General features: G+C 42.1%; 3 protein-coding genes across 7 annotated transcripts; 1 reads left to right on the forward strand and 2 right to left on the reverse strand.

Annotated features, from left to right (window-relative positions):
• Positions 1-271: 271 nt before the first annotated feature.
• Positions 272-14476, reverse strand: LOC148334423 (WD repeat-containing protein 17-like). Of its 4 annotated transcripts, none has more exons than XM_088299434.1 (32): positions 14406-14476; positions 12623-12751; positions 11478-11661; positions 11174-11404; positions 10936-11046; positions 10140-10280; positions 9762-9884; positions 9027-9214; positions 8783-8951; positions 8608-8699; positions 8268-8350; positions 8103-8189; positions 7754-7918; positions 7498-7613; positions 7313-7354; positions 7023-7172; positions 6820-6950; positions 6607-6732; positions 6221-6376; positions 5963-6027; positions 5387-5519; positions 5206-5294; positions 4585-4684; positions 4023-4162; positions 3621-3732; positions 3165-3306; positions 2511-2613; positions 2318-2419; positions 1606-1704; positions 713-780; positions 557-645; positions 272-425 (listed from the first exon to the last, which is right to left on the reverse strand). In XM_088299434.1, the coding sequence occupies exons 2-32, from the start codon at positions 12743-12745 to the stop codon at positions 306-308; spliced, it is 3780 nt and encodes a 1259-aa protein (XP_088155560.1). In that variant the 5' UTR covers positions 12746-12751; positions 14406-14476; the 3' UTR covers positions 272-305. The 4 variants fall into 4 exon arrangements, 3 of the variants coding, with proteins under 3 accessions (XP_088155560.1, XP_088155559.1, XP_088155561.1); XM_088299433.1 differs by having other exon boundaries at positions 7268-7354; XM_088299435.1 differs by lacking the exon at positions 9762-9884 and having other exon boundaries at positions 7268-7354.
• Positions 14477-16763: 2287 nt separating this feature from the next.
• On the reverse strand, positions 16764-19396 carry LOC148334424 (high mobility group protein B2-like). The gene is made up of 5 exons (XM_088297561.1): positions 19230-19396; positions 18314-18473; positions 17926-18074; positions 17676-17850; positions 16764-17596 (listed from the first exon to the last, which is right to left on the reverse strand). Exons 2-5 carry the CDS (start codon positions 18458-18460, stop codon positions 17426-17428), a joined length of 642 nt encoding a protein of 213 aa, XP_088153687.1. The 5' UTR covers positions 18461-18473; positions 19230-19396; the 3' UTR covers positions 16764-17425.
• Positions 19397-20647: 1251 nt separating this feature from the next.
• On the forward strand, positions 20648-24238 carry LOC148334425 (phosphomannomutase 2-like). 2 transcript variants are annotated; one of them, XM_088297559.1, is made up of 8 exons: positions 20648-20788; positions 21413-21524; positions 21841-21917; positions 21994-22085; positions 22240-22339; positions 22790-22865; positions 22932-23047; positions 23622-24238. In XM_088297559.1, the coding sequence occupies exons 1-8, from the start codon at positions 20711-20713 to the stop codon at positions 23769-23771; spliced, it is 801 nt and encodes a 266-aa protein (XP_088153685.1). In that variant the 5' UTR covers positions 20648-20710; the 3' UTR covers positions 23772-24238. The 2 variants fall into 2 exon arrangements, with proteins under 2 accessions (XP_088153685.1, XP_088153686.1); XM_088297560.1 differs by having other exon boundaries at positions 20745-20964.
• The last annotated feature ends 139 nt before the right edge of the window (positions 24239-24377 follow it).

Consider the following 24377-nt stretch of genomic DNA (forward strand, 5'->3'; position numbering starts at 1 on the left):
ACAACGCAGGCCATGCGATGTTCACTTTATTTTGCTGTCCAAGCTTTTCTTTTTACACTGATGAAATAAATTAAGTCAGAGGCATATTGTGCGTGTGCGTATGTACAAGCAAGACGATCCTTCAAGAGAATTTTTTTTTTTTACAAAGGATGTTCCAACATAGTGACAAAATGTACAAAACTTTGAAAACATTGTACTTTTGGATCCACAAATGCATTCTTTAATGGACTTTATTCTACCATTATTGTCTCACAGGACCACTTTTTTCATACACATATAAGAATGTTTGTGTGTGGAGCGGGATGTTAGAAAGGGTTCATACGAACTCCTGTACCCAGTGGGGAGAACGGGTTGACCTTTGCCCACATCAGAGCGTCATTTAGAGAAATAGCTGATTTGCCATCTTCAAGTAAAAATACTGGACCCTGCATGAAAAAAAGAAAAAGTTACACTTGGAAAAAAATAGCGTAGTGGCACGTTGCTACTTCGAGGCTTTCAAGGCATTTTTTCATGCTGATGTACAGAACAAATTGTGTGGAATAAAAGTGCAATCCACCTGTATTCTGTGACCCGTAAAACAGGAAAGTTGAACATCAGAGTGACTTGGCAAATTGGAGCCGGTCACATAATCAGCGCCGCAGGAGACTAAACGCAGAAAGGAGAGAGGGTGTGTTCCATAGAATTGTTTTTGGATGTGAAGGACTTTTCTTACCCGAGTTCTCGGACAGGATTCTTTTCTCAAGGCAGCGGAAATCCTCTCTTTGACTCTCTGACGGCAGGCTATTAAAAAGAACAAACAAAATATGGGGAGAGGGTATCCATGATCAACCAGCACATTAAATTGTGTGCAAAATGTTGTGCCCTCAAAAGTCAACAATCAGATAAAAATCTGGAAAAAATGCTTTGAAATGTGCAGTTGTGTTCACACCTGCGTCAATATTTTGGAGCATTCTCTCTGGCTGTAATTACAACCGCAAGTCTTTTGGGATTCTTTTTCCATTCTTCTTTGGAAAAAATGTTCAAGCTCAGCCAGATTGGATGGAGAGCGTCCGTGTACGGCCATTTTCAAGTCTTGCCACAGATTTACCGTGTCGTGAAAAAGTATTTGCACTCTTCTCAAATTCTTACTTTTTTTTTTTTTTTGAAAACAACATCGTTAAAAACTTCTTATTTTCCAATGTCTAATCCTATACTGAGTTTTATCCTTGAGATGTTCGATACAAACATGGAAACTCAAACTCAAATTTTAACATTTGCATTTTTTGGGGATTAAATCTACTTGATTTGTCTTAATATTGTTTCCAATTAAACATTTTTTGTTTGGTACAAAAAAGAATAATGATAATCATTTGAATAATTTTTATTTCAATTCTTACGAAAATAATTTTCATAATTTTGCAGCCCTGACTTCGATTAGCCATGTAAACGTAAAATGCAACATTTTAACGACGATTATATTTGTTGAGGGAGAAAAAAAAATTCAAAGCTACCTGGCTCTATTAATTGATTATTTTCTGTAGAAAACGTCCCATGTCACTTTGGCCGACTGCGATTGTAACTTCCGCATTTGTGATGGACGACGTGCACGAGTGTGCGGTCACTTACTTGCCGTTACTCTGAGTGCAAGCCCGCCAGGCATCCAGCTCCGTTGATAGACGCTCAATCTTCAGAGGAACATTCACTTCTCTCCGTTTCAACAACTGACTGTCACACAGAGGGAAATGCGTCTATTTTTTAAGAGCAGAAAATTCTTCCAAAAAAAAACGCTGCACTCTAAAAAGAACACAATTTTGTGTCCAAAATGGACCAATTCACTACTTGGGTGAATTTGACCAGACTTTCTGTTTTTTTTTTCTGCAAAAGCAACCCAAGAAAATGCAAACCCAATTCGTGAATTGGTCCATTTTTGACCCAAAATTGTCTTATTTTTAAAAGAGTATAAAATCTACAATACACTGTGAGTGAGTAAACATTGTGGTCAATTTTAGAAAAAAATAAAATCAATTAACAAACCTGCTCTTAAAAATAATGAAAACTAATTGAATTGAAAAAAAATCTCAACAAAAAGTCCAAAACTCCGATGACCCTGAATGGCGTACGTTCCATACGTGGCCAATTGCAAGCTTTGGCTCGTCTAGAACCCGGATAAAAAAGGCGAGTTATGTCATCCAGCCTGAAAAGGTGCCCAACAAATCATGCAGGTCACCCCTGATGGGCCGCGCGAGTCAACACATCGGAGCAACTTGACGTGACGTTGTTGCGCAATCCACTGCATGACATCAAGCAAGCTGAAAGCGATGGATTCATTTTGGGGTACCTGGTGTACTCATAGAGTGCAGGTACGATGCTGGAGTACTGCCGCTTTATGGCAAGCAGGCCGCCGATGTAACCACACAGGATCAACAGCTCACTGCGGGCTCTTCACACACACACACACACACGCACACGCAGTCAACTGTGACAGGACATTTGAGATGAGTGTCATTAAAATAATGTAAAAATAGATTTACTGAGTGAAGTTGGCCATGAGGAGGCGGTCCGTTCTGATATAACTCAACAGGTCAAGGATTGGATGAATACTCTCAACTGTCCAGTCAGATCCAGTCAGCTGTTCTGAGGGAGATGAAAATTAAAGCCAGTCTGTGATCAAATATGTGGCGTATGTGTAAAAAAAAAAAAAAAAAAAGAAGAGAGGACAACAAGCCAACACAAATTTGTAAACAGTCAAACGATATCCTGCATATTTCGGGGCATTGGGTGGAAAATTTTAAAAAAGGGGGCCGACAATTTTTATGAATAAGGCCGTAGTGTTGAGGCCGGAACAGTCCAGAGATGGCGGCCGGTGGGGGGGGACTGACCAGCAAAAAAGGGTCAAGTGCCCAGCTCGGGTTTTCAATTTCACTTTTGAGCTGTACACAGCGGGAGAATTATGAAAATAAACAATATCAGTAAGTATTTAACGGTAAGTAATGGAAATGCTTTTCGGCCAATCCCTATTTCAAATCTCGCCTAACGCAACTTCGGTACGAGATGCGAGCTCTTCAAAGAGAGAATTTCCAGGATGTAACCTTTATCGACCGCTGTCAGAATGTTCAAAATCAACAGCAAATAAATATAGGTTGTCATGTATGTTGAGAAAAGAAATGACGGCGAGCTGTCGATACCTTTGACGTGATCGATGGCGATCTTAAGTGCGTTCTCAGGTTCAGAGGTCAGAAGGTGAAATTTAATAGCTGAGAGCAGATCGCCGTCACACATGGATTGCTCCGCCGATGCGCTGCACTCGTCTAACGAGGGCAGACGACACTGCAACCGCAAAAAACACAAACACACGTCGTTTCATCCGTGCACGTGCAAAAAAAAAAAAAAAGGATCATTTCTCATTTTTATGGGTTTTGCACTTGTCACCAATGTCGAAAGTCGTGCAGAATTCTGTGTCGGGGTTGCTCGTTGCTGCTTATGATGGGCCAAACAAGTTTGCTTTCAAAATGGTCAGAAAATTTGGTTTCCCAAAAAATGTGTGCAAGTCGCTCATCTTTTCATTTGGGTCACGAAAATGGGAGCAAAACCGTCGTTGTTGTTGTTTTAGTGTATTTTCGAGAGGATCCAAAGTGACTTACCCTTTGGTGTAACTGGTTGATTTCCGCAGTCGTTCCAGGATAAAATGCACAGACCTTCGCTAACAAAAGTGGATTCTCGGGAATCATTCCGAGTAGCTCAACTGCGAGATCCCTAAACACAGTAAATGATCCGTCAGCCATGAGCTTTTTTTCTTTAATGACAGCAAACTAAGTGTCAAGCTCAAGCCCAAAATACGAGGCCCCCACGTTGCTTGACGTGGCCGCTTGAAAGCTTGACACGTGTTTTTCCCCCCTCGGCTTCTGTTTAAAACCAAAGTTTCATTTTCCGCGCACATTGCATTCATGCCGACAAATTGCGACATTGTTGGCAATGTTTGCTGGCGATGGGTAAACTGTAAACGTCGGGTTGCTCTCGCAGGGTGACAGAGGGAGGGGCCTCACCATGTGAGTGGGGTCATGTACTTCCTGGCAAGCAGTTCCAGACAGTAGGCTGTACTCGCAGCGGCGGTCTCTCCAAGCACCAAACCCACGCACGCCGCCAACTCAAGCTCATTCCCTCTGATCAGACTCGACATGGCTAACTAAATTCACAAAGATATGTGGAACATACATCAAAGAATTTGTGAGATTTAGGAACACTTGAGGGCCGTGAATGTTGCTTGAAACTAAGCAAGCACTTCAACGTGTGTGTTAATACGCGACATACGATATTTTCAGGTCGGATTTAGCTGGAGTCACATTGATAACATTAAAAAAAGGGGTTTTCTCACTTATTGACAAACTTTATGTCATTTGAAAAAGTTTGGATTATGCGAAACAAATGATATATTTTAAAAAAAAATGTGCAATTTATACGGTCCCCCCCCCCGAAAAAAAAAAATAACTCATACATATTTTATGATTCCAGGAGTTATGGTGAGGTATTATCTCCTTAGTTTTTTCTTGAACGTCCATGCAGTGTGCATATAAACACGCTTGGATGGGCATGCACACACACACACACCTTGACATTATCGACCGCTAGGTGGCAGCACGCAGCCAGGACAGAGCAGCCGTCCTGAAAGTACCACTCAGCCAGCTGTTCACACACATTATGAAGGAGACTGGGAAGAAGGAAAAAAAAAAAGTGCATTTGGAACTGAAGATGGCTAAGAATTGCTTTTCAATAACTTGATTGAGTTTGTATTTTCAAAAATGCAAACGTAACCAGAAAATGCACACAACAAAATAACTTCCTGCTCCAGTTCAGCAATTTCAATAACATAAAATCACAAGCTGCATCTTAATTTAAAAAATAAAAACTTTTTTTTATAAATAATGATCTCTTTTACCTCAAACCTTTTTACTCCTCCAGATTCCCCACATACGGTCGATTTAAAACAAGTGTGTGGAATATCCTGATTGTATTTGTTTACTTCCTCTGCTGTCCTACAAATTCTCAATAGATATTTGTATTGGATCATCTTAAGGCTTGTTTTCATAACTTTAGTTTGAGCAGCCATACAAATCCCCCCCCCTATAGCTTCTGATAGATTAAAAAAAAAAAAAGTCAAAAGGCTTCACCCGATGTCTCGAATCGTCAGAAGAACGAAGCAACAAAATGTTCTAAAACCTGGAAATGTACCTTTGGTACTGATGTTTGTTCTCCACATCATTAGTCTTGTTGTTGATAGAGGAGGTTTGAGGTGTACGGATGTTCCCTTCACATGCCCCCTAAAAGAAAAATATTCACAAGACTTGCTTCCATGATATTTCTGGAGTGGAAATTTAGAATCCAGCAAATTCTGACGCTTTTTTCACTGTACCTGCGCAATTAGTAAGGCCTCAAGCAGTTGTCCCCGACCCGTGAAAAACCTTACAAGTTTTTCAATGTCTCCTGTGGCGATGCAGTAGGGGATAGCGTCATCGTTATCTTCCACCATCAGCTGATCGGCTCTCCTGCGTTGCGAGCATAACGCACCGTTAAAAGGGGGCGACATTCCACTACGGTTTGTTCCCATTGCAAGGATTAAGTACGATGGCTTGCGAACGAGCCGTTGGGAAGACGGCAGATCTGTGACCAAACGCAAAATATTTTGCATGAATTGTTGGACGTCTTGTCTCGTCTTTGGTATTTGGCCGTCAACCTTTCAATATCTCAAATGATTTCATCCCCAGTTTATCTTCCGGGACTCGACACTTGCGGCTAATGATTTACACCCGCCTTAAACCCCGAACTGAGTTTTAAAACACAATCTGGGAACCCAAACACATTTTGCACGCGCATTCGACTTCAATCTACAAGCAAATCTTTTCATCGTGAATTATGAACATTTATATCCTCGGGACAGAAAAGTAAGCAATAGCTCGGAATGACAAGTGGGTGAAAATAAAGAACCTACCTTTGCATCAGTTTTTTCCAATACTTCATGGATACTCCTGGCGCGACAGCTAATGCTTTCTCCCACTGCCAGAGAGAAATATCGACACGTAATCAGCAATTCCTAACATTGTCAACATGTCCCTTTTCTTTGTCATCGAACGCTGCATAAAAATGTTCCTTCATGAGTAGAAAATATTCCATGTTTTTTTGTTGTTGCGTGCGATGTATATTTATGGCAGAGCAAATCAGAACGACGTGGAAGTGTCACGTGCGTTACCTGTCCAAGCTCCACCATCAATTCACAGTATCGCTGAAACTGTCCGAGTCTCAGATGGATATCGCCCGCCTCTTTGAGGCGTTCTTCTTTACTGGGCGCACCAATACCACCCCCGAATTTGGACATCTTCACGATCGTCAACTCCTGGGCTTCAGACTGGCGGACAAAAAAAAAAGAGGGCAGCAAGTTGCAATACGAAACATATGGAAGAGACAACAATCATTTTGGAATTACAGAAGAGCGAAAACACGCATTCAAGATAGAAATTGAGTTCATGTTCAAAGCGCCTCTCGGTGTTTGGAATTGACGGAACCTTGTTGAATAACGTGGACACGCGAGGCTCTACGTACGGCGCTCCAGCGTGACGGCTTCTTGCGGATGCTTACCGTCTTAAACTTGAGCAGGTGCTTCATGTGCATGACACCTTTGCTGTAGCTGCCCGGGAGCAGGGAGTCGTCCTGGCCATTAATGACAGATACCAAGTCCCACAAGTTGCTGCTTCCCCCTGGTGGCTGGCAGAAAAAAAAAAAAACACATACTCGCAAGTAAACGAGTCACAAATTGATGATTTATATTTATATATCTCGGCTAATATTTACCGAGCAGCATTCCGAGAACCAACGCAGCTTCTTGGCCGTCGTGTCGGAGCTCAGTTTCTCCAGCTCCTGCCGGATGTCTCTCGACACTTTACCGCAGAACAACGGCGGAGAGCCGGGAACCATTGCTTTATCTGCAAGACGCGTGACCGGTGAGGGCTCGTTGACGATTCCGAGCAAAACAAAAGTCGGAATGAAAATCGTACCCGTGTTTCCGATGATCTTTTCCCAGGGTTGGTCGGTGAGGATGTTCAGCAGCAGAGGCGAGATGAGAGGCGTCAAAGACCACAGCCTCACTGTGCTGTCTCTGCTACAACTGGCCATGGTGAACGGACGACTCTGATGGCATGTCAAACCTAAACACACACACACACACAAAAGACCCCAATGTCGACGGGCAACACGTCGGTGAAGCTGCTCTCCAGTCATTCGCATCCTGGCCTCGGTTTACCGTAGACATCGGCACCGTGGTCATAGACTGTGTCCAGGCACTTGCCATCTCTCGTGTCCCAAACTCTGATTGTGTAATCCCAAGAGCCTTGCAAAAAAAAAACATTGAAATAACATCCGGTCCAATGTGTGGCGCAGTCACGAGTGAAGAAAACATTGCAAAACGGCTGCGTTGACTCAAAGTTTGGTTATATTTGGCTTCATGGAAAACGAGAAAGGAGGTCAACATACCTGAAATGAGGAGGTAAGGAATTTCTGCGTTCCACATCAGGCCTCTGACGGGTGCTGTATGACCACTCAACACGTTGATGCACGCATCTTGTGTGTAGTCCCAAATACGAACGGTGCTGTCCAAACACAATCACGCAACCCGCTTTGTTTTTTTTCAACACAAAAAATCATCCCTTTTACATTTCGCATTTGGAGGAATTTCTTGTTCTTTCCATCCCATAACAGACTTGCAACTCTTCTTTGTGTTTATACCCACCCATCATCGGATCCAGAACACAGTATCCCCTCTCTGAGCGGAGACCAACGGACATGAAATACTTTAGCGAGGTGTCCGGTGAAGACTTTGAGTGGCTGGTCTGAGCTGGTGGCCAAGTAATACACGCGGACATTTTTATCCTCGCAACCGGTCGCAATCATATCCCTGCGGGGAAGAGGTCAGCCATTGGAAAAGAGTTAGCGCCATGTTCGCGTCGAAAATAATAGAATCACTGGCGGGTACGTCATGTTTGTTCACCGAGGAATGTCTTGCATTTGGGTTTCTTCTGTATCGATTCAATAATGGATGACCCGATCACGATAAATGTGAAAAAAAAAGTAGAACATACTTGTTGTTTTGACTCCAGTCGCAGCCAAAAACGGCAGCAGGATGTTTGTACTTGTGAAGGATTTTACCATCAATGGTCCGAATGATACTGTTTAAAAAAAAAAAAAGAAATCAGTATTGTGGCACACCAATGACATCGTGGTTGGAAAGTAAAATGAGCTCTTACCAGAACCCATCAGCACTACACGTTGCAATTCGCTTTGAATCTTTGTGACTCCAGGAAATACAAAAGATTCCATTTTTACCATGCTGGAGGAAGAAAGCGTCACATTTTTCAAAGAAATCAGAAAAGTGATTTGATCTTGGGAAAGGTTCCTGTTAAATTTCTTATTTCTATTTTTCTTTTGAACCCCAAAAAGAAGGGCCGTCCCATTTCATATCCACCGGATAACATCCGACAAAATGGAATGGGAAAGAATGAGCTTCCATTTGAAATGGACGCATTCCGCCCTGGCCTCTAAAAGCTCCTCCTCTAAAAACGGATCAATAGCAATGAAGCAAGAAACCTCGTTAAAGCGTGTGATGATTTTTCCTTTCCTGATGTCCCAAATGAACGCTCCGTTGCGTGATGTTGCGCCCGCAATGCAGTTGAGGTCACCTTCAAAACACACCCGGAGAGTTCGCATTGTTTCGTTAAAACGGAAAATGTGTGTGTGTGTGTGTGTGTGTGTTTGTTTATACCTGGAGCCCAGGACAAGGAGTAAACCACTCCTTCATTGCCAGGGGACGTATAAACGGCCGTCAGTGTGTTTGTGTCCCAGATTTTGATGGTTCCGTCAAAACTTGCTGTGGCCAACAAATTCGGGTCGTCAGGCTTAAATTTGCAGTCGAAGATGGTCTCGACATGGCCCTGCAAATAGAAAACGCAAATTGCAAATCAGTTGCTTTTTTTTTTTCGGACAAGCAATTTGTTTGACTAAAATACCAGGTCTCGTAGAAAGTCCCACTTCTTAGCGCCCATGTCGTAGAGTCCGACGCCGCCGTCCATAAAACAGCAAACGGCATGGCCAGGAGGCAAAGAGAAGGACTGGTTCTGCGACAAGGTCGGGGGGGGCACGGCCTCACTCGTGGAGCTGGTGTGCCGACCTTTTCCGGATGAGCAGCCACGCTGAGCTACCGACGGAGGAGGCGCAATCAAACCAATGATTGCATTTGCCACAGGCGCGTCTCAAGAATTTGGAAAAATCCCTCGTCACGTTGCGCTTTACCTTTGTTTTCATTTTACAGACTTGAAATCTGGCTTTAGCGTTTAATGATTGCATATTACGTACGCGTCTCACGTTTTGAATAAAACGACTGAAATAAACAAATATTCTCTTCTAATTTGCGATATAAATTTCCGATTATATTTGTTGATGAGAGGCACTTGTATGTGCAGGATTTCCAGTGTATCGCCAGTATCGGTCTGAGGCCTTAAAAGTGAATCAATACATAAATAAAAACAAACCCCAAAAAAACTGGATTTCAAATGTGTGGCCATTGACATTTTGCATTTTCACTGACCAAACTGAAAGGAGATGACCTCCATCCATGTTCAATCAAGAAATAAAAATGTCGAGAAAATTCAATTCAAGAACAGATGAGGACTAAATGAACTGAAATGTGCATCGAACGTGGATATTTGTTTGTCAAGATCCCAACTTTTTCTTCCAAATTGTACCTTTCTTTGCAGGTGGCGAGTTGAGGACATGCAAAGCATGAAAGCCCGTCTTCTTCACTTGAAAACTATCCAAAGGAGTAGAGCGAGACACATTCCATATCCTCAATACGCCAACTTGGGAGTCTGAAAGAGACAAAGTTTGGCATTTTTATTGCGATCTTGGTCACACATTTCCAACTCCATGTGCTTCACGCAACCTCTCCGCGCATTTACCAACGCAACAATGTCAACCGATGACTGAGCCGCACGCTGGGCCGCCTTTCCATCCATTTAATAAGTTGGCCCATTGACGAGCTTTTTAACCGTAAACTCTTCTTATTTACACCTCCTGCCGTGTAGCGCACATGAGCAAAAGTGTTTGTTTTTTGGTTGGTTTACCTCCAGTGATGAACATGCCTGGCGCAGACGGGATCCACGCAAGGCACTGAACTGACGCAGCAGCCGAAGGGAAGCAGAAGGACGTAATACAAGCCAAGGCCTCGCTGTCCACCAGCCTGATGCCATTATTGAGGTTGGACACTTGCGGAAAAAGAGGAAGAGGCGCATGCCGAGTATGAAATGACTTGCTTGATTTTGGGGGACGACCACCTTGATGCGGGCTCTCTTGTACGTTTGGGTCGACGAACGTTCAACCTTTCCATCGCTTTGTTAAGATGAATCTTTGTCTCACGAGTCATCCTTTTTTTTCAAAACGTTGGTTACATCTAGGCTGTCGCGCTCTTTATTTTGGAGTCAGCCAGCTCGAAAGGCGGAGCACATCACCCCAATCTTGGCTTCATTTTAGGATACTTCAGTCTTTAAACAAGCTCCTCCACCGCCGACGACTCTGACTTCAGTCAGAGGGGATCGCACCTTCCTTCTAGAATGAGCTTCCGTTCGTTTTAGGCAAGCCTCTCTGTCCACTTTTAAAACTCGTTTGGGGGCACAATTTTATTCTTTTGCTTTCGGCTCAAGACTGAGACTATCGCTGTTCTTCTGGCATCTTTATATCTATCTATATTAGACGATATGGAAAGTGCTTTGTTCCAACTCCAACTGTTGTGAAATGCACTACATAAATAAATGGCATTGTATTGTATTTTATTACGGTTACAGGCAGCAAACAGAAATTAAGACCCAGTTGTGGTCTGCGCATACAATGAGCATAAATGTGAGAAGTGATCCTTTTTCCAACCTAATAAGTAGTCTGTTGACAAAGGGTCCCATTCCAGGGCACTCACTGGGTCCTCTTCATCCGTTCCCTCCAAAGACTCAGGGCGCAACACGTGCTTTTGACTTTTACATCCTACAGTGCACACAGCAAGAAAGACGAGTTAACACTGCGTGTGTGTGTGTTTGTTTGGCGCGAGGAACGGTGCAAAAAAAAAAAAAAGGAAATGGTCCAAGAGGATGTTGGGGAAAACCATCCATACCTGGCTGAAAAATAGACAAACTTCCATCTGTGTGTCCAAATACGAGTTTTCCCTTTTTGGTCGGGTGCCATCTGAAGAGACAGATGTCAGACAGGAAAGAGTGCGCTTCTTTATGCACTGTCACTCCAGAGTCGGAATTCCCGTAGACCCAAATATACAGCGGGCCACGTTGAGAGACAAAGGCCACACCGTCGGCTGAATTCCAGCACCAACTCACTGTGGCGGGCACACCTGAAAGAAAGGAGGCGCCGCGATGGTGTGCCAGTCTCGGGCAATGAAACGGCGCTCGGATCGGCCGTCTCACCTTTGGTGTTGTCGAGTCGCGCCGCGGCCTTCCGCTCGGCGACATTCCACACAATCAGCAGGTTGTCGGCAGAAGCCGACGCAAACAGATCGGGGTTATCGGGACACCAGCTGATGGCCGTGATCGTCTTTTTGTGTTCGGACATGATGGACCTCAACTTGAATTCATTGTACTGCTGGTCCAACTACAAGAGACGCATCACAAGTTAGCGTTTCGAGGCGTCCCATTGGTTTTCGGTGAAGTTTGAAAACCCGAGAGAATAATATTGACACTTGAATCAACATTGCTTTCTATGTGAAATATGCCGTGAAATGTACTTCAGTATTGAGCAAAGGCTCTCTGGCGCTGGCGTAACTGGGCTGTATTCCGGCGTGGCTTTTGAGGTCGAAGGGGCCCGACATTGCGCACGTGAATAAAGGACAGAAAAAAGTCCAAATCCAGCACCGCCTCATCATTATGCTGCTCTTCCTCAATATATCCTTAATAATAATAATAATAATAATCATAATAATTAGCACTATTATTATATAAATTTTATTTTTAATTGTCCAAGAAAATGAATAATTTGTCATTAATGTAAATTTGTTAACACATAATATTTAATGTTTTGTCTCGACCTTGAACACACCCTCCCCCCCAAAAAAAAACACTACATGCAAAGTCTGAATGCACATCAGGAATGGGTGAAATTACACAAACAACAAACCCCAAAACACAAAATTGTGCTTAACACCCCTTGATTTAAAAAAAAACAAAAAAAAACATTGGCAATTTGCTGGTAAATTACACAAGAACTTTGCATATCTCCTTTCAAATTAAAGGTAAGAAAAATAAAAAAAATCAGACCTCGGTCAAACTTTTTGCAAAGGTGAAATACATTTGATGGAGTGCTGTAGATATTCATCCACAGTTGCTAATTCATATTTCATGAAAGATGGGGGCATTCTGTTAAACCAGAAGGTGAACATAAATTATTGGAGGCGTCATGATTCAAATCAGTTTTGTATTTGCAACCCCTCAATTACGGCATTTACTGACAAAGCAACGTACTTAAAAAGCTGGCTGCCAGTATGACTCTTTATGTAAATATGAGAATTAGCTAACACAGCGAGACATGTTGAAATGTTGATCGGCACACAGTTTACCTGGTAGATGTAAATGGCCAGAGTAGCGCAGTAGGCAAAGCGGTCGCCACTTGCAGCACACACGTCGTTATTCCACGGCTGACAGCCGGCCGCAAGCAAACCCACCTGCTTCACTTTGGCCATCCTCACCTGGCATCAAAAATATAAAAGGACATCTTAAAAGCGATGGAAGCGAACCACACCGGCCCACCAGCGCTGCTTCTATTGCGTAATTAACCCGCGTTAATTGCGTACAACTTGTGTAAGTGGTTCGAGAACATAAAAGGTCAGCAAGCATCCTCCATTTGGCCGATTAGTTTGGCCAATATTTAACATCGGACGGCCGATTTATTGGTCGGGCCGTACAAACGAGTGTTTCTCTTCCACTTCTAACTCACAACTTTTGAATATTTACTGCAGCGTCACGGTTTAAATAGGACAAGATGATTAGCCAGATCTACAGTATGTGAAGAGGATTGCACTAATCTGAACAGCGATTGGCTAAAACGACTGCTTATCTTCGGATTAAATCATATTTTGATGAGGGAGTTGGACAAAAAAAAGTGGCGGAAATATAGGTAACCAGAATATTTCAACGTCGCTACTCGACCACTGGAAATGGTTGATAAGGATGATGATTGAAGTTTTGTTTGAAGCAGATGGCTAAATTTGATGACAACATATTACATTTGTAAGACAATTAATGATTTGTTCAATTGAGTTATTTGACAGATTAAGTAGCCGGTTATTTTTACAGTTACATAACAAGGAATTATCTAAATGTTAAAAGGAATCACAACTTAGCACTCAAATTAAAAAAATTAACATACACAAGGTTTGAGATGAATTCTTCACTTTTTCTTTTTCGTTTCGTTTATAGGTCTAGTAGTTCATTTGTGCTCCCTTATTTGTCCATAGAATTGTAGTAAAGTCTTTAGTACTAATACAAAGCTGAAATTGACTTCTGCAGGGTTGTTTCTAAGCACACGTATGCTTTTCATGATCAATTTTCAGCACCCCGGACAGCAGCAGTTTCAAAGTTGATTATTCATAGAATCCATTTCTCACTTTGTCCCACCTGAAATTGTTTATTATTGTAATAAACAACAGTGGGCGCGTTGCACGAAGAAATTGCAACATACATTTATTTATCAGAACAGCAAACGTCATGCTGACAAACGCCGATGTGAGGACTGTAAAAGCACAAATGGAGCCAAACGACATCCACATCCCTCAAAGTGAAAATCTCGAATATCTGGCTGCAGCATGTTCGTCAAATGTCCGCAATCGGTCACTTACGAGTCCCCTGTGGGAGCTCGCGAATGCAAAGGAGGTGATTGCTGCTTGTTTGGCAACATGTATGTGCCTGACACATGCTGGCCTCGTTTTCCGCTCTTACGTTTATTCAACGGGCTCGTTTTGCGCTTGCAAAGTATGATCAAGACTTAATGCGGATTATCGCCGCTATACGTTTCCAATGTGTATGAGAGCAACACTGAACGACGAATCGGGGTAAAAACCTAACGTTAGCCACCTCAAGCCCAAATTGTTCAAGTCGCGTTCGAACCGACTCATTTTGGAGTTGCATTCATGATGGTTGTCGTTCTTAAAGAGTGCATAGATGACATCAACAGGTTTCGGCGCAGCGAACTTAATACCCAAGGAAAGAGTCGACTCTGACGTGCACGTCGCACATCAGAGTCATGCTGACGTCACACTCGCCCTTTGTCGGTTGTCTTTTGGGTGTGTGTTGCTTTTTGATTTTGCAGCTGCTAAATGCTTGCTTCTGCGGTCGTCTGCTTACCACGAGTCGTTGGCTTGTTGAGCACAATGGACAGCTCCTCGATCGTCAAGATGTGCTCCCGGTCGGTTTGGTGAAGTAGGCCTCAAATGGCAGCAGCGATTGGGCCGCGAGGACACTCGATTGAATCCGTTATTGGTCGTCCTCACTGTCAGTCATGCACGTGCGACTGTCACGGCTCGAGCGCGATGAAAGAGACGCAAGACGAGTCCGTGGAGATGATTCAGCCGACCTGGCATGTCGTCTCCATTTGATAGCGCGAAAGGAGGTTTACTGCTCCAGTGCATGCTTGACTTTCAAGCTAATAATCGTCTTCAACTGTCATGTCTTCATATCGGTATCGCAACCTTGAAAGGACGCTCCATTGACGTTAACGTTGGCTCTTGTATAATCGATTTGCATATAAAAATGACATCAATGTTAAAAAGCCCCCCCCCCCCGCTCAAAAAAAGGCCTGTAGTGTTTTAAGTTGTTTTTGAGATTTACGACAAATTGGCACGCCTCCTTATGTAGATCGCCTTGTTTTTCTGTTCCGGTTTCAACGGTGACGTCACAGCAGGAGGCAGGCAAGATAATATTGCTGCTTTGTCATTTCATCATTGTTTTTGCAATTTTTTTTATTCACAAACAGAATTTCTCAAAATCGCCTCCCAGATTTGTGCCTTTCCTGTTAGAGTTGAAATCCACATTTAACTCGATTAAATTAATTAACAACAAAAAAGCAACAAGATATTGACATTTTTAATGCCGTTTTCCTTTAAAGCCTTAGTTGCATATATCCAAAGACAATGTTCCTGTTTTACTGTGTATTTTTATTTTTTTATTTTAGTTTTTTACATTTATTATCTTCCTTTGTTGTGACTTTTACTTAATAGTGACATTGAACTGAATTTGTGATGCTGTTGTATTGTCTGTTGAAAATGTTCAATAAAGCATTAAAAAAATATATGGCTGTTTTGTCAGTTCTGTTGTCTAAAATGGCAACCGATCGCCACCAAAACGCAAACGCACATTGCTCCTCTTGTCCACTTCAACCTGTGAGAGTAGAAAAGCCTTCTACACGATAGTTTGGATTTATTGACATTAAACATGGGGTTATATGATCACCTCAACAAAATCCAAAATACTGTGCCCATCGATTACACTTACACAACCTGAAGCGGACAGGAGCAAGAATGTGCACACGAACCCCGACTGGTCATATTTCAGAAATTTAGCTCTAAGCTAAAGTCGTGTCAACTCTCAGGAGGCAGACGGCGGCTGAAAGCAGGCAGCAGGCGGGCGTGGATCTTTATTAGTAATAAAGGTACAATGATTTCCAATGAAAAATTTGTAATCGGTCCCTTTACTGACTCTGACCATGGGTAGAGCGGAGGGAGGTGCGGCCATATTCCTCATTAACACTCTGTGTTTTTCAAATTGTCACTTCCTAATTTCTCCGAAAGGAATAGATTCAAAATAGAAGAAAATTATATCTAAATTCACTTTCCTGATCAAAATAATTTATATAAACTGAGATTGTTAGGGGAAAAATGGGCCATCTTGGGTCTTGTCCTCTTTAAAGGGGGAGCCAGGTCAACATGTTCTTTGTCGCTCCACTAGTCTTAACGAGTCAAAAGTCGGATTGATGTTACATTTAATATTGCATTCACAATGAACCAAAGCATACTGCTTGCAAAAGCAACCAAACTAGTATAATATTCTGCAATTGCCAAGTCAATCACGTGACTGAACACGCATTTCACTTGCTGAAGACAAAACTGAAAAGGAAATGAACCAGTCAGCCGTAGTAGAGCAACACCAGAAAAGGTAACGCAGAGTCTGGTGATGTCCATCGGTTCGAGACTTCAGGCTGTCTGTCCTTAATTACAAATAATTTGCAACCAAGTACTGCAAAATGAACATCCAAGTTATATTTTATGTTACTTTGTCCAATTACTTTTGGTTCCTTAAAAAGGTGGCAACATAAAGTGTTGGAATTTTTACAATTTTATACATGCGCATGCATATATATATATATAAACTCTCTCCCTTTTGCCAAAGAAAGTGATTGTCGTGGCTCAAACCACTTCAGAGCCACTAAATTACACATTAGACATTTATAAAGCAGCACAAACACATAACCCATCTCCACATTAGGTCAGAACAAGTGACTCCCATTGACTTGATTGGATTCTACTGCTGAGCTTGTTAAAAGAAAAAAAAAATGTGTGGAGTTGGGCCACACCTTAAAAAGTTTTAGGTTGTATCACAGGGATATAGATGACATATTTAACCATTTGTGACTCTACAGTCAAACTCCCCAGAGAACAAATCTACCAGCACTTCAAATCGGGAATCACAGAACTAATGGACGCTAAGTCCAAGTCAACACTTTAATATTTGCCTTGAACAGTTTATGTACAACTCGACAAGTTGAATATTTTCATTACAAAGGCAAACTGAAAACGTGATTTGAACAGGTCTCAGGAGTGAGAGTTCACAAGTTTTGAGAATGACATCACATGTGCTCCTAAAGGCAGTGGAGAAATTAAAGATCACATAATTAACCAATATACAAAATTTTATTACAAAAAAAAATTCAGTTCTACATGAAGGTTTTAACATTAAAATGGCTGCATTTTTCTTTTTTAAGTCAAACTAGAAGTCTGAGTAAAATGACAGTGAACGAACAGCACCACTAAACACAAACCTAAGCAGTGCTTTGAAAAGCAAAACATTTCTTTAAAACCTTGCTGATACATTGCTGTCCAGTGAACGTTGAGCAGGTTAAGTCCTTCAATATGGTACCAAATGAAACCAAAAGTTGACCCTTAACATGGCAACAAGGATCTAAAGAAATAAAGGGGTCTAATTGAGGGGGGGGGGGGGGCTAAATCCCTGATTTGACAAGGAATAAACAGTTCTGATCACCCGAAGAAGTTGATCAACAGGGACAGCAGGCTATACGGTTTGAACATCCACACAACAAAAAGAATTTAGCTTAATGCATTGCAAACATCACATGCAAAACAAGCGCTTGCTTAATCATCATCGTCATCATCCTCATCATCCTCCTCCTCATCGTCATCATCATCATCGTCGTCGTCGTCATCGTCATCAACTGGTTGGGGTTTCTTGGGCCGACCCGGGCCGCTCTTCTTACCAGCATCAGTTTTCCCTGAGCCGCCTGTCGCTTTGTAAGCAGCAACATCCTGCGAATGATGCGTTTGGGCGAAGAGTTAGGTTTAGACGAGGGATCGTTCAAAAACAACCCAAGAGAAATGTCATTACCTTCTCGTATTTCTCCTTCAATTTGCCAGCTTTGGCCTCGTATGGAGCCTTGTCTTTAGCAGTCTGTGTGGACCACAACTCTCCAAGCTTCTTGGCAATGTCTCCAATTGAGATACCAGGGTTCTCTTCCTTGATCCTGGATCGGTGGTCCGAGCAGAACACAAAAAAGGCAGAACTAGAGAAAAGGAGGCATCATTAATACCAACATACAATCATTTTTATTAATTTATTGATTTTTTTTTAAACTTACGGAGGCCTTTTGGGGGCATTGGGGTCCTTCTTCTTCTTTCCCTTTTTCACACCTTTCGGAGGGACATAACTTTTCATCTCTCTGTCATACCGGACCTTGTCATTCTTGGCCATCTCCTCAAACTTCAGCTTTTCCTTGGCAGACATGGTCTACACCAACAAAAAAATTAGTTGTTGTAGGCACAAGGCATTTAATACAATAAGTTTACAAAACACCACAAATTCATTTGGCATCAAGAGAACAAAACAGATGTAACTTACTATTAACGTTAAGTCAAAAAGGTACCACAAGAAATTAAGTGGTATTTTTACAGCCAAAATACCATTCCAAGCACATTTTTTATTCATATATAGAAACACACACATGATATGAGGCTGGTGTGAATTACCCTCCATCTTTCAGAGCACTTCTTGGAAAACTCTGCAAATCCCACACTGATTCCCGGCTGCTTCTTTTTGTGCTCCTCACGGCAGGTCGCCACAAAGAAAGCATAAGATGAGGTTTTGCCTCTGGGCTTGTTTGGATCCTTTGTCATGGCTGCTTTTTATCTAAAGAAGATGGATGAAAGTCAAACTTTGCGCGAAATTTCGAAGGAAATGGGTCGTTAAAAGCCCATTTACTAAGTCGAAAAAAATATTTAACATTGTGGAGGAGCTTTAAGTTCGGCAATAATCACAATTAGCGAGTTGTTAGTTTTGAACAATGTAGCCACACAATAAATAGGGCAGAGCCTCTGAAAGATGCTCCATGGCCTTAATCGGCTTTCTGCCTCGAAGGGGACAAAAAGACGCGACTCCATTTTGTATCTTCCCGCCTAAAGTTAACTTGACAAAAACTTAATAAAGTGGCCGGTGAACGCCTTATACGCCACCACACGACGGCTTTCCGTCCGTTCAACGTTACAAGCGATTCACGTCAAGAGCCCAAAGGAAGCGAGCGCCTTCAAGCCAGTTAAGTTTCCAAAGTTGGACGCGCGGCCATCGTGCAAAGCTGTTAACCAAATGGCGTTTGGGCTGCAGTTGTTTACCGTGAAGCAGAAGGCCTGCGCAGTTAGCGGCTCGCTAACAAGTGTACTTATGGAGAAGAAAGTCGAGATTCGTAATAAGATTCAACGCGTACTTTGAATTTAAGACGGGCAGTTTAACATATTTAAATACCCGAATGTTCGGTAGTACAAAATATTGCTCGGGATAAAAACACGGTTATCGGGTACTTCTAACGAACGCCAACAAAGGGCTGACATCGCCAAACACAAATCAACGAAAATAAAACGTATTAAAAACAACTAAATTGCGGCCGCTTACCTGCTACCAGTTTCGACAATCGCGGCAGACAGAAGACCGTACAAAGCGTAGAGGTTTTGTCACGGTCTGCGACGCCACACTAACTTGCCTTGAAGTACTTGTAGAACTCCTCCCCCACGGGCCGCGGATTGGTCAAATCCGATCGTTTCGATTTGAACGCAGACGACGAGGAAGAAAGGTCGCTTCTGGTTGGTCATAACACTAAGGGCGAAAACATCATGTAAATATAGTTTGTTTGAATAGCGATTGGTCAGTCGCGGGGTTTAAACACATGGCGCGAAAGGTTCTTTGTTCGAAGTTTAAGGGAAGGGTGGGGGGCTTCCTCCTTTGGTTTTGGACTTCTTTTCGTTTGCTTTGTTTTTTTTTTTCAGATTTGACAAAGTATTTGTACTGCGACATTGAGTCATTGTTGTTCACTAGACTACAGTACAGCATGGAATACACTCATTGTGTATGATGAGCCCGTTGCCTCCTGACAGTACCTGAATAAGCTCCTCTAGCCTTGCATACAAATTATTTGTATGCCAAATAGCATGATTCGGATCGTTATAGTGTTGACAAAATAATTAATTTTATTTTTGCGACATACTGCGAGTAATATTAATGGAGCACAAAAAAATCATTTGGTTTGAAAACTACTTTAGGGTGATTGAGCAATGTTTTTCTTCAATTTCCCGTTATTCTGACGCCAAGTTTTAAAAACAGTTCCACCTTTCCACACATTACAAAGCTTAACATTACAAAACCAAGCTCATGATTCATTTTCTATTCAAAATGTTAAACAGTGCGGGGCGCTGTGAATACTATCGGATGGTTGGTTGTCCTGCAAGGCGAAAACGAAGAAGGAGAAAACAACGTCATTTCCATGGACAACACTTATCTTTTATTATGCGTGCCTACGGCGACGCCAAAATATTTGGGGCAAATACGTCACCGTATTTTTAGTATGTGGACGGCAAGGACACTAAACAATGCACGCACATTATGCTGCATAACATTGCACACTGTACCCCGCAATTATTAAAATAGACCTGTGAATGGTCTTAAGCACATCATTTAATAGTTTCGCTCCAAATGTCTTACGTTAATTACAGACATTTTTGTGTCGACACAAAAAACGTAACCATCACGAAAATATGTTGCAATAAACACGTTGCGACTAATTGTAAATGTTTGTGAAAATGCCGCCCCCGCCAACATGGCCGCTAAGTAGACACGTCGTATATCTAGCATGCTACGGCGTGTTGGGATAAACATTTTTCGCATCTGTGAGCTTTTTTCTTTTCTATTTCTTTGTGATACTTTCTTGGGGCTCGTCTGTAACCTTTTCCGTCTTGTGTTAACAATGTACTATGCCAATATATTTGTACATTTAAAGTTCTATAATAAAAAAACAAAACGTTGGTACATGCACATTCCAGTCTGGTAGGTGGCAGTAACGCACATGCACTCAGCAAAGAGTACCGAAGAAGCTGAGAGACATGATGGGAAAAATGTCGATGGACTCCAACGTTCTCTGCCTATTTGATGTTGACGGCACCTTGACAGCCGCGAGACAGGTAGAGAATACACGCATGAGTGAGTGTCCTCGAGTGTCCTCGCTTAAGTGGACCACCGGTCCGCTCTCCACGCCGTTCTTTCTAGCGGGGCATCGATCATGCAAAGCCAGCCGTCCTGGGACTTTAAAGTCCAGTCATCACTAGTTGGCTGCGCTTCTTCGCCATGTATAGAAGAGGTAGTTTTCATTTTAAGTCAGGAACTGCGATTACGCAGCTTCCACTTTGTATATTAAAGTCAAATCAGCCCTGCTTTACTTTTCAATGTTCAGCATAACTGTCAAGCAGAGTTTCAACACCATTGTTGATCCAGGGCACTCGTTAAAAAATGTGATCTGGTTTCAATTTACTTACTCGGTGTGGACACAAAGGTGATATATTCGCAGGAAGCCACAACTTCGTACGAATGGCAGCAGGTGGATAAATACATGCATTTTTACTACGAGCTTCTATACATATACAGCCAGCCTGGTCCACAAATATTTGGACTGCAATTTTCCGTATTCCATCTCCGTATAACCCCACCATGGATTGAAAAAAATCAAGATGCACAAAAATCAAGTAGCTTTGAATTGGTATTGCTGCTTTTTCATATTCCTGCTGTTGTATCATTTGTATGTTTCCAAGCCCATAACTACGAAAATGACCACGTTTATTGAAAAGTTGAAGACGAGGGTCCGTGTCGGCGTGGTGGGCGGCTCGGACCTCAGCAAAATCAAAGAGCAACTGGGAGATGATGGTGAGACGCACAAACCTGACCTTAAAAGAAATATTTTCCTCGACTTTGTCTTTCAAGCATACACACGCTGCCCTCAAAATTATTATTTTTGGCGCAGTCGACTGGCTTGAAATATAATAAATGTATATATAATGTATAATGCCTTGAGATAGATAAAAATTCACAGTGTACTCTACACTATATAATTGTGAGTGTACTGTCATTTGCGGTGTTGTGGGTTTGCTTGCACTGCATCATACTGTGCTGAGATGTCATTTATATGGTGCAACTAATTTTTGTTGGTTTGCCTTTCCCCTTGTCTGCTGTCTGCAAACAGTGATCCAGAAAGTGGATTATGTTTTTGCAGAGAATGGTCTTGTGGCCTATAAGAAGGGACAGTTACTTTCAATTCAGGTAAGACATTCTCCTCACCAGGCTGACGTGTTCTGATTGTCGAGATGTTGCCACTTTATCTGTTGCCTGTCATCAGTCCATCCAAGCCCACATGGGAGAAGAGCTACTACAAGAATTTATCAATTTCTGTCTCAACTACTTGTCCAAGATCAAGCTTCCCAAGAAAAGGTATGAGCATTTAACTCACGTTGTCATGATTCAAATTTTCTTCCCAATGTCTCATTTTAAAGGGTTGAATATTCAGTTTGCCTGAAAAAGTAGTTCACATTTGTTGTGTTTTGTCTGTATTTATTTATTTATTATTCATGTTTTTTTCTGTCAGGGGTACATTCATTGAATTTCGTAACGGCATGTTGAACGTCTCCCCGATTGGACGCAGCTGTACTATGGAGGAACGCAAAGAGTTCTTTGAGCTGGACCAGGTAACATCCATCCACTTACAGAAAGTGGAAGTGAGAGATATGATACATGAGAAGGGGTTACCAATTTGATACAATTTGTAATTAATGATGCTTTATATTCGCAAAGTCACTGATCACATCAATGATTTAACATGCTTTGAAACAGATAAGTATCAATAGGCAGCGCTTTGTTTCTGTCAATCTCTGCAAATATTAACATTTTCAAATAATCACTTCACTAGTGTGTTATTTTTAGCACAAGACCACCGGCTACTCATGTGGTCCGCGGGGGTCACTCCTGCTCGAGAATGATTCAACCAGCTTGAGTTAACGCATTATTGCCACACGCTCCTCCGAAAAGTCGTTTTGATCGATTCATGTATTTAAAGTGAAGCGATCCCCAAAGTAGGATCGAAAAATGTAAGCGGCAAAAAGACTATCGGCATCTTTTGTGTTTTCTGGCCCCAACAGAGAGAACAAATCCGGGAGAAGTTTGTGTCTGTTTTAAAGGAAGAGTTCAAAGGAAAAGGGTTGTCGTTCTCAATCGGTGAGTCATCTCCGTTCACATTTTGATGCGTTCCATTCGCGTTTGTTACTGTTGGTTGCTGTGCAGGAGGGCAGATCAGCTTTGATGTCTTCCCTGACGGTTGGGATAAAAGATACTGCCTGGGGATCGTCGAGAAGGACGAGTATTCAACCATTCATTTCTTTGGCGATAAAACGAAACCCGTGAGTATGCTGCGCTTGGACTCTGTCTTGACGTATAACATAATCCTTTTGAATTTTAACATTGTGATACCTCCAAATTAAAGATAAGCGGTTTAAGTTGGAGTGAAAACTCCAGCAGTTTTCCACAAGCTGAGTGTCACTACCAAAATGTAGCATTTGTCAAATCGACCGAGGTGGACTCCTCAACTCTCCTCAACGTACTTTCTTTGTGCTCGAAAGCTTCATGATTTTGGCTTTTCATAAAAAACGGTGCCAGGCGACTTTTTCAACAAATAACCGAGGATGGAATAAACCGGTAATCAACCAATACGTCAGGTGTCGATGGAGTTTTTTATGAATACGTCACACACAAGTCACCAGGTTGAACACACCTTACCTAACATTGCTTACACACTTTGGAGTCCTTAGTACGGGAAATATTTGTTTGTCATGAATATATGAAAACGACACCGGCATTCGGCTCTTTTGTCCGAAATGGAAATCGGAAAACCGCTGTGAATGTGTGTGTAGGGAGGCTTTGAAAAGAAAATAATTTTCCGTTATGTATTTTGTTGATGTGGCTGTTTTGCTTTAGGGAGGAAATGACTATGAGATCTACTGTGACCCTCGCACTATTGGTCATGAAGTTACCTGTCCTGACGAAACGCACAAGCTTTGCCAGCAGCTTTTCTTCTCAAGAGAGGAGTGCCGTCTACCGCACGTTAAGGACGGAAAAGGGACTTGATGAAGAAGTTGCAACAGTTGTGGGGGTTCAAAGTTACGCGGTTTTGTTAGTGGATCATTTGAGTGGCGATGATTTAAAATGTGATCATGTAATATCCTATTTGAAATTATGGCTCTTATCGCCAACATTTGGTGACAAATCATGTCTTTAACTTGATTCATGTGCAACGTAAAGAGGACTCAACATTTCCATCAATATTTATAAACATCGGTGCTCATGGAAAATTACAATCGCCGTACTCACTGAAGAACTGAATCACCACCGCCTTCCATCCCATATTTAATGATGAAAGATTTTTCGGTTGGAAGTTACTGAACAAGCAGTGCAATGAGTATTCTGCACCGGTGAAACAAAACATTTTGTCCAAGTTGTGGACGCAAGCGCAGAAAGAAAGTAGAGCTGCTTGTATGATGTAATAATAATCATAAGAATAATTTGCGGTACATGAAATAAATCATCTGCCGACACCGAGCGTCTAATCATTCCTTTCTTCTAATTTTTTCTAAGAATTCATTCTGTGTGCTAGTCAAGTCTCTGGTCAGTGGAATTTCAGGTCCACTTGATTGCGGCAACTACTCATTACAGGTCTGGTCTGTCAAATTAATG

Source organism: Idiotropiscis lumnitzeri, chromosome 6 (genome assembly GCF_059441095.1).
Source record: "Idiotropiscis lumnitzeri isolate Australia: NSW breed Sydney's pygmy pipehorse chromosome 6, RoL_Ilum_1.0, whole genome shotgun sequence".
Classification (NCBI taxonomy): Eukaryota; Metazoa; Chordata; class Actinopteri; order Syngnathiformes; family Syngnathidae; genus Idiotropiscis; species Idiotropiscis lumnitzeri.

Coding starts and splice junctions, on each gene's coding strand:
- LOC148334425 (XM_088297559.1), top strand. CDS start 20,711: ATGATGGGAAAAATGTCGATGGACTCCAACGTTCTCTGCCTATTTGAT. Junction 20,789..21,412: donor CCTTGACAGCCGCGAGACAG/GTAGAGAATACA, acceptor TATGTTTCCAAG/CCCATAACTACGAAAATGAC. Junction 21,525..21,840: donor AGAGCAACTGGGAGATGATG/GTGAGACGCACA, acceptor GTCTGCAAACAG/TGATCCAGAAAGTGGATTAT.
- LOC148334423 (XM_088299433.1), bottom strand. CDS start 12,745: ATGGCCAAAGTGAAGCAGGTGGGTTTGCTTGCGGCCGGCTGTCAGCCG. Junction 7,614..7,753: donor TGTTCTGGATCCGATGATGG/GTGGGTATAAAC, acceptor GTGTTTGGACAG/CACCGTTCGTATTTGGGACT. Junction 5,295..5,386: donor AGGCCTTACTAATTGCGCAG/GTACAGTGAAAA, acceptor TTTTTCTTTTAG/GGGGCATGTGAAGGGAACAT.
- LOC148334424 (XM_088297561.1), bottom strand. CDS start 18,460: ATGACAAAGGATCCAAACAAGCCCAGAGGCAAAACCTCATCTTATGCT. Junction 17,851..17,925: donor AATGCCCCCAAAAGGCCTCC/GTAAGTTTAAAA, acceptor CCTTTTCTCTAG/TTCTGCCTTTTTTGTGTTCT. Junction 17,597..17,675: donor TGAAGGAGAAATACGAGAAG/GTAATGACATTT, acceptor CATCATTCGCAG/GATGTTGCTGCTTACAAAGC.